The sequence below is a fragment of the Euprymna scolopes genome, chromosome 25 (genome assembly GCF_053919585.1).
Source record: "Euprymna scolopes isolate OS-2025 chromosome 25, ASM5391958v1, whole genome shotgun sequence".
Classification (NCBI taxonomy): domain Eukaryota; kingdom Metazoa; phylum Mollusca; class Cephalopoda; order Sepiida; family Sepiolidae; genus Euprymna; species Euprymna scolopes.
This window is the reverse complement of record NC_136506.1, coordinates 78,932,141-78,946,441: the sequence shown is the minus strand read 5'-3', so window position 1 is coordinate 78,946,441 and position 14,301 is coordinate 78,932,141. Positions and strand designations below refer to the sequence as shown.

Sequence of the window (14,301 nt, the reverse complement as noted above, 5' to 3'; positions counted from 1 at the left end):
AAATAAACTGGGAGAAAAAAAAAAGCTGGTTCTACAGAGATGGAAAAGAGGCATAAAAGGGCTAAATTCTCAAAAGGACACAAAAAAAAAAATAAATAAATAAATAAAATGAACTCATACAGAGAGAGAGAGAGAGAGAGAGAGAGAGAGAGAGAGAGAGAGAGAGAGAGAACAATAAAAAAATATATATATATTTGAATAAATTACATGTTTTTTTTTTTTTACCAGATCATTACCAATGGCTCCTAATCCTGAGTAATCGTCAGGCAGTTTAAAAAAACAATCTTAATTGTGATTGTGTAGTTGGAGCGTGATTTAAGATAGCCGATAGTCACTCAAGTAGTGAAAGCATTGATAATGAGCAGGTAAAACACGTCACTTATTCAAGTATTGTAAATTTCTGTCTAAGAAAACATCGAGCACTCTCCTTAATTGAAAACTCGATACTCACATCTCTTACGAAAATGAAAGGGATTGTTATATATAATTATATACAAGAATCTCTGTATAAGGAGAAAGAAAGCGTTTTTTCTCTCTCTACTATTGATTCTATAAATTATATTTCAAATTGTAACAAATAGTAAACTCAATGAAAGTGAATTTCTACTTTCAGAGCATGTATACCATTAGTTATTATTCTAAAAACAAAAAGATGGAATTTATTCATCCAGAAATTTTTATTTGTGGAGAGATTTTGGAATAACTAATGGTATGTGTATACATACATTTCTCTCTCTCTCTCTCTCACACACATTATATATATATATATATATATATATATATATATAATGTGTGTGTGTGTGTGTGTGAGAGAGAGACAGATATGGAAAATGCAAAAGAAAAAATATATATTTATCAATATTTTGTCTTTATTTCCAGACATCTTTGGAATGAAATGAAGATAAAACGTTGATGAATATATAAATAATTTTGGTTTTTCCTTTTCGATTTTCATTACATTGGAATATAATATCAATAATTTTTGTCATATATAAGAAATTAAGCAATGGAGAGGGATCGTCTTGAATGCTTTTGCATTAGTTGGTATTGGTGGGGGTGGAAAGTTTAACTTCTAATGCAACATGCTTGTGAGAATTGTCCAGGCAAGATGAGGGAGTATAACTAAAAAAAAAAAAAAGAAAAAAAAAAAAGAGGAAAGGTGTGAGGAGGATGAAGAGGGTGTGGGTATTTATTTGATAGCAAATGTACTTTTCTTTTTATATGAAATGGTTTCACTCTTTGTCTCATGAAGTTTTGAGAAGTCCATTAATCCAGCTGAATTTTTAATAGCCATTTTTTTTTTTTGGTTGTGTTTGTTATTTCTACTGCTTCTGCCTTACCGTGCCTTATCTTTGGAAATAAGGATCAGCTGCTTTGGAATGTTGAACGACTGGATGTATTTGCTGGCTGGGATTGTTAAAGGGCAATTGCTGTGAAGGTGGCGGCATTAGTCGGGTGTAGTAACGACCATTGCCATCAGAAGGATACACAGGTTTGAAGGAGTCAGAGCCAGCCTGGAGAAAAAGAAAAATATACATATATTTATATAAATAACAGACTCCTGGATAATAAAAGGAAAACTCGAGACTTAATTTTTTGTTTTGCCATACATCACATCGCTATAAGTCAGTCGATCTATACGTGTGTCACACTTAACTTTGAAATAGTATTTTTGTCAGTCTCTAATGCTTAATTTTAAAATAGTATTTTTGTCAGTCTCTAATGCGTAATTTTGAAATAGTATTTTTTGTCAGTCTTTTTTTGTTTTTTACATAGGCGGCACCACTTATAAAGACCGAGAGGCCACTCAAGGATAAGGGTTAAAGAGTGTACAGTAGTCAAAAGGATGATATAGTAATCGATAGTAATGGAAGTTCAGTAAATTTGTTAACTTAAGTGGAACGGCTCATCAGAAACTTGTTCACGTTAGACTTGACAACCATATTATAGACAGCTGGAAAGCAGGAAAACAGAAGACAATTCCATAGGCGTGCAGTTCTAAGAAAGAAGCTTTGATCATGGAATCTACATTTAGGTTTAGGCACAGATAAAGAGTAGGGGGAATTATTGATAGTGTTTTCAGCTAAACGAGTGTTTCTTGTGAAAGTTTGGCGAGGGGGGGGACCATAGATTGAAGCTCAGTCGAACACTTTCCATGAAAATAATGATAAAGCAGAGACAAACTCGCAACATTTCTTCTGTGAGAAAGAGGTTGCAGCAAAGAGAAAAGGACATCTCCCATGAGGCCACAAAGTCTATTTTGAACCCTATCAAGGCAAGACAAGTCCTTTCTAGCAGCTTCTGCCCAGATGTGGCAACAGTATTCCATCCTTGGGCATACCTGGCTCTTATATAGATAGAGAATTGCATCAGCAGTGAGATATCTACTGGATTGATAGAAGGATCCCACCATTTTTCCAGCGGCCTTGGCAACAGATTTGATGTACATATTCCATTTAAGATCAGGAATAAAGGTCAAGCCCAGAAGCTTGCTAAACCTGGGGCCTCCCCAAGACGAGAGCCATTCATTTTAATTGATGCCAGATGGGGATCAGAATGTTGATGATGTAAAGATAGAAGGTTGGTTTTAGATGCATTAAAAGTAACAAGCCACTCCTTTCCCCATTGTACAATGTGATCAAGATCAGAGGAGAGAGAATCGGAGAGAACTTGGTCGTTTACTGTCTTAGATGTGCTACACTAGACGGTAGTGTCATCAGCAAAAATGTCTACAAATGATGTAAGGATGTGATTTGGAAGATCATTAATGTAGATCAGAAAAACAGTTGGGCCCAGGACGGACCCCTGAGGGACTCCAGCATTAATACTGTGAGCTTCTGATTTTTGCCCATCAACTACTACTCTTATGAACCTATCAGAGAGAAATGATTTAATAATTGAGAAGACATTTCCAGCTATACCATAGCTGGAGATCTTGTGAAGTAAACCTTTATGTCATACCCTATCAAATCCCTTTGATATGTTAAGAGCAATTGCCCTAGAAAGGTTGCCTCTGTCAAAAGATTCGATAATCCTATGAGATATAACTGTAAGCATATCTGCTGTAGATCTAGCAGAATGGAAACCATATTGTGTGTCACTAAGGTTATTTTTGCTGAGATGGTTGATTACTTCTCTATTTAACACAGATTCCAGCAACTTACTCATGATGCACAGGTGACTTATTGGCCTGTACTGAGAGGGGGATGAACGATCACCTGAATTCTTAAATACAGGGCATACTGATGAGATTTTCCAGGGTGATGAGAAGCAATTCTCCTTAAGACAACGTCTAAAGTTTTGTAAGTATGGGCGCTAGTTCAGGTTGAAGTTTTTTGAGTACTATAATTGGAATACCGTCAGGGCTGGTTGCTTTACTGGAGTCAAGGTTTTTGATTAGCTTGGCAACATCACGTACAGATATTTGTATATCACATAGCGTGTTTTCTGATACAGGAGGAAATATTAGGGGTTGGCGACCTTGATCGCAAAGGGTAGAATTAGCTGCAAAGTTCTTGGCAAAGAGTTTGGCTTTGTCTGATGCTGACGAGATTAACTCAGGTCCATTGATGATAGTTGGAACAGAGCACACGCTTCTGTTCAGAATTCAGTTTGCTATTTGCCAAAACTGGTGGGAACCAAGCTGCTGCTCAACTACTTTGGACTTGACGGACTGAGCATATAACTCTTGCATTCTTTATTACTTTCTTGCTGGCAGTCCTGAAAGCGGCTTTAATTTCCATGCATCTATTACATTGGAAGCAGTGGAAAAAGTGATTTCTGTGTGCAATAAATAGCAGCAGCACATTCTGGAGAAAGCCATAGCTGGCTGTTAGGTTTTTGCTGGAACTTTTTCGAGGGTATGAAACGGTCTATACCTACAATTAACCATTCCATCAGGTCTGATACTATAGAGAACACATCCTTTTTAAACATGGAACGCAGAGGTAGATCCGATATAAATGTACGGAAATTATCCCAGTCAGCCATAGAGTATCGATATACTGTACGATGGAGAGGTATGTCTGAGGACTTATTACATTTCATTTTTATCTTAATTGATACAACTGAGTGGTCGGAAGATCCAAGAGGAGACAGAACAGAAACTGAACATAGTTCAGGGCAAGTTGTAAGAAAAAGGTCTAGGAGACTCGCATACTGGCCGTCATTGTCGGGCACATGGGTGGGTTCGTGAACAATCTGAGTGAGGTCATAAGCAATGGAGAAATCATGACAGAACCTCCCCTCATCATCGATCCTGTTTGAGTGGATCAACCATTCCACATTGTGAACATTGAAGTCTCCACATATGTGAATGTTAGCTGAAGGATAAGCTGATAGAACTTAGTCAATTTTCTCAGATATGCTTTTAAAGATAGTAACTCTGCTGTTATGGGGGTGATAGAGAGTAAATATAAATAGAGTAGTGTGAGCTAGTGCAACCCGGAAGCACATATAGAGTAAGTTAGGATCTTCTCTGGAGATGTCCCTACCACATGGAAAGCCATCTTTAATATATGCACATATTCTATACCCATGGCGATTTTGAGGGTCAGATTTGGAAGTTAAGTTAGAGTATCCCTTAATTACGAACTCATTTAGGGAAATAGTCTGTCCAATGCCAGTTTTGCTTAAAAATAAAAGGTCTGGTTTAGTCTCCTGTAATTGAGCTTCAACCTCTGGAAGGTTAGAACATAGACCCCTGATATTGGAGAAGGAGACATGGTAGTGAGGGTCTACGTTGGAAGTTGGAGAGCCGGGTTTAATCATGTATGTTTTCTTGAAACTTGTCATGATGGAATTTTAGAGTTTGCGGACTAGGTCGTCAGACTTGCTTAGAGCAGGACAGAGAGGGGAAACTACGAGAGAAAAAGAAACAAAGAAATTTTTTTTTTTGTAGAACATAAGGTAAAGCCATAATATGGCATCGAGAGGCCCCACCAGAAGCTACTGCATGGTCCAGAATCCATTCACCAAATGGCAACACAGCAGCCCCAGTACTTTGCACCTGCTGATAGGACAGCCTCCTTACTGGTTAATCCAAGGTTCAGGTCCCTGACTATCAGGCGGATAACGTCAGCCCAGATAAAACGTTTACCTCCAGCACCCTTACTAGTGATATGGCTACAAGGATAGACATAGAAAATTTCCGCCATCTCTGTCGACTGTTCATGCAAAATACTGCCAACCTAGAATACAGATTTTTCTTCTCCCTTTGTCAGGAAAATCACTCATTAAAAAAATGAGGACTAAGGGACAAATAAAGAGAAGCAAGAGTAACGGGAGTTGCCGATAATGCATCCACAAAGCGTTCTCTACTCTCCATTTAAAAAATTAAAAAAAAAAAAAAAAAATGTATTAAGTATTGTACTTAATAAAAGTCCAACTGGCGTGTTATTTAAAGGGAAAGTATGATGATAAATTCACCTCTCGCACACTAACAATGAATAATAAACATTTATGACGAGAAAACGCTATCATTAAATAAAACAATCAGGAAATAAAAATATAAATTAAGTACTGAAATAAAATGTAGTTATTAATATTTGCAATTTAATATAGTATTTTTGTCAGTCTCTAATGTTTAATTTTAAAATAGTATTTTTTATTAGTCTCCCCATGCTTATGTTTGAAATAGCATTAAGTCTAAAATAGGGGCGGGGGGGGGGGTACAAATAAAAAAAAATGTTTTGGTAGGTAAGTATGAGGATCGAACCTGAACCCTTGAGGCAAAGTTGTAAATTAAAGTGTGAAAAAAATGTGCGACGTTAACCATTGCCCCACCGCGAGATGCTAACGGAAACACATTTGAATTTATTTAATTACTTAAATTAGCAGGTGCACGTTTTAATGACTTAATGAGGTCAACTTTTGACTGTGGGGTAGCATTTCATTTAGTGCGGGAATGCTTTTCCCCAAGACGTTGGGGGTAGGGGGAAAAATTATAGGAAAAGGCCTAACCTACATGCGGCGAGCGAAAATTGTTGAATATTTATCTTCCCGAAGTCGAACAAATTAAATAGACAGGCGAGCTCCATCGTTAACTGTGAGATATTATGATTTACATGTGATATAAAAAGTTTTAAAAAGTTGTGAACCGACTGACCGCTTCTCTGAAAAAAGCCTTTCTTGGACATACACAAAAAGCGAACATACATTTTTACTTTTATATATATAGATTGTAAAATTTTTAATAATAAATAATCAAGTTGTTCTTTATACATACATATGGAGTGTTTATGCATGCATGCAGCAGCCCTGCTGTTTTAACAGCATCAGTGACCACAGCTCTCCAAATTATAGAGCCATGATAATCTCAGGAAGACAAATAAAGACAGTAGTTTCCCGTTGCTTTCTACCTTGATTCAAGGAGGGAGGAGTGCATTAATTTAACGTGCCCTTAGATACCAACCTGGGAATTATATACAGCACCTAGCCTTCCCAAATGGTTACCCATCTGGTACTGGCCAGGCTCATCGTTGCTTAACTTTGGTGATCTGGCAAGAATTGGTGTGTCAATGTGATTGTGCCTTATTGAGTGTTTATATGTACTCATATTTTATGCACTTTCCATTTCTTTTCATCATCACGGTTTCATCTAGTGGTTACTATACAAGCTTTTTTATGCAGAAAGTAATGCATAAGGAGACGTTCGCTGAGTTATTTTTAAGGTTTTATTTAGAGAAAATGGATTTAGAAAAGAGAGAGGCTAATGTTCCCTAAGCTAGTTATTTATTTTTTAAACTTAATGAAATGAAATATTAAATGGACATTCGCCTTAGATTACAAGTTTTCTAAATTCGCCTTAGATTACAAGTTTTCTAAATTATTGGCTGTGCCTTTTTCGCATGGCTTACATTAAGAGACTCCTCTGAAAACCCAAGTTTTCTCTCAACTCGAAAAACATGACGTCATTTGTCATCGTTTGACTCCTGTTTTGTCTACTATTTGATCGGTTGTCTCCTCCCTCAACTCTTCGTCATCCATCTTTCATTCAACCCTAAGAATGATCTGGTTTTACATATCTCAGTTATCATGCACTCAGCATGACCCTTGTCAAAATTCACACTAGCTAACATAATCATCAGAGACGTAGAATCTTACTTAAACTTAGGAACTCCTGCATCTTACGACACAGTCAATGTATGCCATCATTTTCACTCCGAAACCAGATCCACAGCGTCCCTCCAGTTTCTTCCCGTTACAATCTGTAGCAATACTTTTTATATAAACAGAGGATATGATTAAACAAAATTGGAAGGTTCTACTTATAGACACTGGCGATCGGAGCCACATTCTGCTAGCAACTAATTAGAAATTGGAATTGCTTCATAAAAATCTTTTAGAATTCCCACACATAATTTTTCATGTTCACAAGAAAGATTTTTGCTTTTCGTCTGCAAACTTTTAAAGTTCAAAACCTATACAAATCAGCTACCCATTTTCATCTCCAGGACTTATACAGTTTAGCTACCCATTGGAAACTATTTTTTTATCTCCAGGACTTATACAAAACACGACTTACAATTCAAAACAATCAAATCTTTTTTGATTGTTCCCAGTATATTTTTGGTTTTCTATTTTCTCATCAAGGGTTCATTGAAGTAACAATTCTCTCTGGAGCCAATTTTATGGCATGTCCAAGCCAGCCTAGACGTTATTTTCAGATTATTGATGATACTACCTGATGTAAGGTTCCCTAATATGTAACAATCACGTTGACACACTGGTTCTCATTAGATCATTCAAGTTAAACAATGTTGAGTCTAGTCAGTACCAGATGGGTGACCGTTTAGGAATACCAGGTGTGATATGTAAGAGAACTTCGACATCTCCTTGCAAGAGTCGCAAAAAACTTAATCTTGTCATCTCCCCTGACAGGAATATACATGGACTGGGAACTGCTTGTGAATTTCATACTCCCATGAAACTTCTTCCTTTGGAGGAAGCCGGTTCAACCTGCCTAGGGTTAGTGCCGCTTCAATACGGCACAGTAATATGTAACAAAAAAAAAAAAAAAAACAAAAGGGACAAAAATGGATATGATTTCTAATCATACACACTGACCCAACTGAACCAGGAAGTTATTTTTTTTATTTTTTTTTTTTTATAGATTAAGTAATTGAGGATCCGAGGGAAGGAAATTGCACCAACAAAAAAGATTCAAGATCAATTTGCTTCTCGTCAATAAAGATGAAAACTTTGAGAGGTTTGGGACACAATCCAAACACACAAGAAAGCAATCAATATGGACGAGGAGTGGTGGGAAGGGAAACACATTCACCCCTACCACTCTTCATTGTTTCCACATCTAAAACAATAACAATGCAATCAAAACCGAAACCAATCAGAAAGAATCTGATCAAAACAGGAGAAAGATAGTAAATCAGGCAAAAAAATGCTAGTTGGATTTTAACTCTTAAAAGATTGCCAGGCATATAATTAAACATTACATATTCTATAATAATGCAATATATATATATTCAGATATTCAAAGCCATTTGGCATAATAGTTATTGTTTGTTAATAAACTGTTACATTGAGGTTCAATCCCTAGTCTAGTCATAAAGACTCAAAACATGGTACAATGCCTCCTTGCTAAACACCCAGCATAATAAGAATCAAGGATAAATAGAGCCATTCAGTGAATGGCACCTCCCCTTATATCTCTATATACTAGCCAATAAAAAGGGAGTCATCGAGTTACCTCAGACTATGGTCGATCGATTCATTACGTATCCTATGATAACACATTACAGATGTTGCATATACTGAAATGAGGCCTTACATATCTTATAATAAGGCAATAATATTACCATGCCTTACATATCCTTTAATACATATTACTATTACCATGCCTTACATATTCTACAATACATATTACCATGCCTTACATATCCTATAATTAATACATATTACCATGCTTTACACATCCTATAATTAATACATATTACCATGCCTTACATATCCTATAATTAATACATATTACCATGCCTTGCATATCCTATAATTAATACATATTACCATGCCTTACATATCCTATAATTAATACATATTACCATGCCTTACATATCCTATAATTAATACATATTACCATGCCTTACATATCCTATAATTAAGTAATACATATTATCATGCCTTACACATCCTATGATTAATAAATATTACCATGCCTTACACATCCTATAATTAATACATATTACCATGCCTTGCATATTCTATAATTAAGTAATACATATTATCATGTCTTACATATCCTATAATTAAGTATTGCATATTACCATGCCTTACATATCCTATAATCAAGTAATACATATTATCATGTCTTACATATTCTATAATTAAGTAATGCATATTATCATGTCATACATCCTATAATGAAGCAATAATTATTGTTTTTTTTTATCAACATATCAACCTTCTTTGGGTCATTTAATGCTGTATATAAGATTTCAATTTTTAGATGCTTTCAGAGTGGATTTTTGCTGGGTATATTCAAATAATATTTTTGTATAGTTTGTTATTTGACAGTATTTATACTTTATAGTAAAGATTTGCTCTTTTTAGGAAATTTAGAATGGTTTTAGGGTTTTCTTTTTTGAAGAGTTCTTTTAAGTTTGCGGCCTTGTAGTAGTGTTGATGAATTTGTGCGAGGTCATAGCAGTCAAGTAAAAAGTGTTTCACTGTTGAGGTTCGTGACATGGTACACATTTGGGAGGTTCTTCACTTTTTAGTATGTAGGAGTGAGTTATGCAGGTGTGTCCTATATGGATACGTAGTAAGACTACTTCTTTACGTGATTTTCTGTGATCTAGTAGGTATTTTTAAGTATAGGCATAATTTGGAAGAGTTTGTTAATTTGGCAATTGTTCCAGTTTTCTTGCCATTTCTTTGTAATGAAATTGTTTATTGAAGGTTTGTATTCCATATATGGGACTTTTATGTCACTTATTTGGAGTTTTAGGGAATTTTTGTCCGCCATGTCAGCTTTTTCATTTCCACGGAAACCATAGTGACTAGTAATCCAACAGAAGAAAGTTTTGTGTTGTTTGATAGAATGGATCCTTTGTAGCAGTTTGATTAGTAAGTGACTGTTTAATTTTTGATTTTTTAATGATTCAAGTACTGATAATGAGTTTTCAAATATTATGAAGTTCTTGGAGTTTTGGTTGGTGATAATTAGGGCTGTGACAACAGCATATTCTTTCATTGTTTTGACTCTTGAGTATATATCCGTTAATATCTTATGTTTTTATATAGACTGATGTGGTTCTTGGTTGATTGACTGTGTCTTACTGTATCGGATATATATTTGAGAGTCAAAACAATGAAAAGAATATTCTGTTGTCACAGCCCTAGTGATAATATCTAGAGCCAAGTTTACGGCTGTAATTTCTTCACTATAGATTGAGGAGTTATTTGGTAATCTTTTCTGCCAAATAGTGTTTTCTGAAATAGAACAATCCGTGTAAATGTATGTCCAATTTGAGTAAGAATCCAAAATGTTAAGTTTTTCTCGATAGTCTGAGGGGTGAGTATTGGATTTAGTATATATTGTCAGGTCTAGTATGACTTTAGGTTGATTTAATAGCCAGGGTGGGAGTTTTATGAAATTTTCCACATGGATGCTGGTTTGATCTATTGAGTTGTCTGTAAGTAGTTTTATCATTTCTTCTATGTAAAGACCAAAGAGTTTAATTGCATTTTCTTTTTTTTTGAATAGATGCATGTAGTTGGGATTGAAAATGCATTGATAGGCAAAAGTTTGGGGGGTTTGATTTGAGTTTTAGATAATATTGTAAGCCTAATTTTTCATGTCTTAATTTTAGTGAGTGTTCATAGGCTTCAGCATATAAGCTTTCTATCGGGGAGGTTTTGAATGCCCTTAAGGCAAGTCTTAATCCTGTGTGAGGGATGGGGTTCAGAGTTTTAAGATAACTTTTTCTGATTAAACCATACATGAAGCTTCCATGGTATAGTTTGGCTCTTTTCAGGGTGCTATATAATTTTAGGAGTGATGATCAATCTGATCCCCACTCAATATTTGCTTATAACCCTAAATAGTTGTACGATTTTAAAACAGTTTTGTTTTAAATATTTTAAGTGAGGGATGAAGAGAGTTTTTTGCCAAAAATAAATCCCAGAAATTTATGCTGGTCAGCTATTTTGATTTTTGTTCCTTTTACGAGGGGTGTGCAATAATTAATGCCCCTGACTCACTTCCCATAGCAGTAGAGCAACAAAACTTGGCACAGTTATTAGTCTTTCTCTACATAGGAACCACCCAGAGTTATGCATTTCTCCCATCGTTTGATGCAGCTTTGGAAACTGTTTTTGTAGAATACTCCAGGTTGGTCCTCCAACCATGACGTGACTTCAGAAATCAAGGCTGCATCATCTGGGAAACGCTTTTCTTTCAAAAACAACTTCATGGTTGGGAAGAGGTGAAAGACAGAGGGTGCAAGGTCAGGAGAGTAGGGAGGATGGGGTTGGATTTCATAACCACATGCCTATGCTTCTGATCTGGCGACATGCGAGTTGTGGACCGGAGCGTTGTCCTGCGGGAGGAGGGTACCTTTGCTGATCTTGCCCCGCCTCTTGATTTTGATAGCTTCCCTTAATTTCCTCAAAAGTGAAGCATAATAGGCTCCTGTAATTGTGGTACCCTTTGCCAGGAAATCTGTCATCACTATTCTGTCCTGGTCCCAGAAGTCTGTGAGCATGACCTTGCCAGTGGAGGGCTGCACCTTTGCCTTCTTTGGAGGTGGTGAGTCCAAGTGCTTCCACTGCATTGACTGGGCTTTGGTCTCTGGATCATAGTGATGGACCCAGGTTTCATCCTGTGTGATCAGTCTTTTGAAAAACTTTGACTCATCTTCTTGGCACGTCTCCAAATTCATCCTCGAGCACTCGACGCGTTCTCGCTTCTGGAATGATGTGAGTAACCTGGGAATCCATCTGGCAGACACCTTATGCATATGCAAATAGTCATGAATGATAGTTTCCACAGACCCTGTACTACTCGACATCTTGGGCTATTTGGCGAATAGTAATGCGCCGATCTTCCAAAATGGCAGCCTCAACTTGACGGACAGATGCCTCATCAATGGCAGAAGGGGGTGACCAGGTCTGGGAGCTGTTTCCACAGACTTCCGGCCATGTTTTAATTCACGATGCCAGCATTTTACAAGGTCATATGATGGGGCATTATCACCATAAGTTTCTTTCATTTCATCAAAATTCTCCTGTGATGTGCGTCCTTTCAAATACAAAAACCGGATCACTGCATTTCACACCTGACTCAGTTCAAACACCTGTAAAACAGAAACCACAATTAGTTCAGAGCTGTAATTTGCCACATAACCCGTAGAGATATAAATCATTGCACATGTAAAATTTCAGCTAGATCAGACAAATGGAAGTGGGTTAAGGGCATTACTTACTGCACACCCCTCGTAGGTTGAGAGTATGGTCATTGTGCATTTTCCTATGATTACAGAAATGGACACATTTAGTTTTGGTTGTTGAACATTTAAAGCCATTTGTTTGTGGCCATTGTGTTAGTTTGTTTATGCACATCTGTAGTTAGTGTTCTAAGTATATTTTTTTATCTATAGCAGATTACAAGCTGATCCACATATAAGGAGCCATTTATCTCATTGTTCAGACAATTTACAATATTATTAATTTTTCTATTGAAGAGTGTGACTTATAAAATACATCCTTGTGGGATTCCTTCTTCCAGTATTTTTGTGTTTGATAGAGTTAGTCCAATTCTTACTTTAAAACTTCTATCAGATAGAAAAATCTTATCAGGATGGGTAGTCTACCCTTTAATCCAAGATTGTATAGGTCTTTTATTATACCCTGTCACAATGTTGTATCATAAACCTTTTCTAAATCAAAAAAAGCTGTTGCAGGTTCTTTTTTAATGAAAGCTTCTTTGATAAATGTTTCCAACCAGATTATGTTGTCAATTATGTTGGTTTTAAAACCACTTTGGATGTTGGCAATTGAGCTGTTGGTTTCCAGATACCAGTCCAGTTGTTTATTTATCATTCTTTCAAATGTTTTGCAGAGACAACTTGTCAATGCAATTGGTTTGAAATTTTATGGATCTGAAATGTCTTTCTCTGGTTTAGGAATGGGGATCACAATAGCATGTTTCCAACTATTGGGCAATTTTCCCTTGAACCATATTTTGTTGAGTGTGTTTAAAAGATGTGTTATTGATTTGGGAGGAAGTGGTTTCAGAAACTCAATGTATTTAATCCGCATCAGTAGCTGTATTATGTGCTTTGTTTATGGCTTTTAAGAGTTCATTTTTAGTAAAAGGATAGTTGTATTCTTCTTTGCTGTTTGAGTTGAAATTTAATTTATTTATCTTTTTTTCTGTATCTTGTTTTGTCTTTTGGAAGGACTGACTAATTTTTACTGAAGAAATTGTTTTGAAAAGCTTCGGCGAGAAGATTTGCTGTATTTTTTATCTCTTATTTTAATATTGTTTTGTAGGGGATGATTTAAAGGGGAGGGTAAGTTTTTGCCCGAAATTTTCCTTACCATGTTCCACACTTGTTTGGGGTTTGTATTTGAGTTTATTTTATTTATATAATCTTTCCATGATGTTCTTTTTGCTTCTCTGATAACTTTACGAGCTATTGCTTTCGTTGGTTAGGAGTTGAATTTTCATAAAGTAGTTTTACGTTGGCGAATTGCTTTTTGGCATTCATCGTTAAATTAGGGTCTTTGTCGTTTGTTAGTTCTGCTACTCTTAGGTATACATTCATGTGTAATGGCTCGTAATGTTTTAGAAAAATATTCTATAGATTTATTTGCGTTTTCCTCCTGAGAGTTTTTGTTAGCAGTTTTTTTATATTCCTCCCAATTTGCTTTTTTTTTTTCTTTCATTAAGAGAGGGTTTTTTTTTTGTTTCTTTCAGATTTGTTAAAACCACTGAAAAATGGTCACTATCTCATGAATCTTCTAGAACCTTCCAGTTGTAGTCCATGAAGATAGTGAGGTCACACAATGATAGATCTAGTACTGAGTAGGTGCCTGAAGCGGGATGAAGGTATGTGTTGGATTTATTGTTTAATATGCACAAGTCATTGTCGTTAATAATTTTTGCAAGATTTTTTTTCTTTTTTATCCAAGTATGCATATCCTCATATATCGTTGTGACTATTAAAGTCAGCTAACAGTAAGCGTTTGGGTAACTCATTTATTATTTTGTTCAGCTGTTTAGTTTATTGGATCCTGAAGTGGGATGTAGATAGTGCAAATATTTACAGTTCTGTGTAG

General features: G+C 35.9%; 1 protein-coding gene across 1 annotated transcript in view; it reads right to left on the bottom strand.

Annotated features, from left to right (window-relative positions):
* Positions 1-1,160: 1,160 nt before the first annotated feature.
* The window catches only part of LOC145247452 (uncharacterized), an 85,528-nt gene continuing 72,387 nt past the window's right edge, over positions 1,161-14,301 (bottom strand). The window contains exon 5 of the mRNA XM_080109236.1: positions 1,161-1,514. Within this exon, the coding sequence (XP_079965362.1) occupies positions 1,347-1,514 (168 nt within the window). The 3' untranslated portion in view covers positions 1,161-1,346. The remainder of the gene's footprint in view (positions 1,515-14,301) is intronic.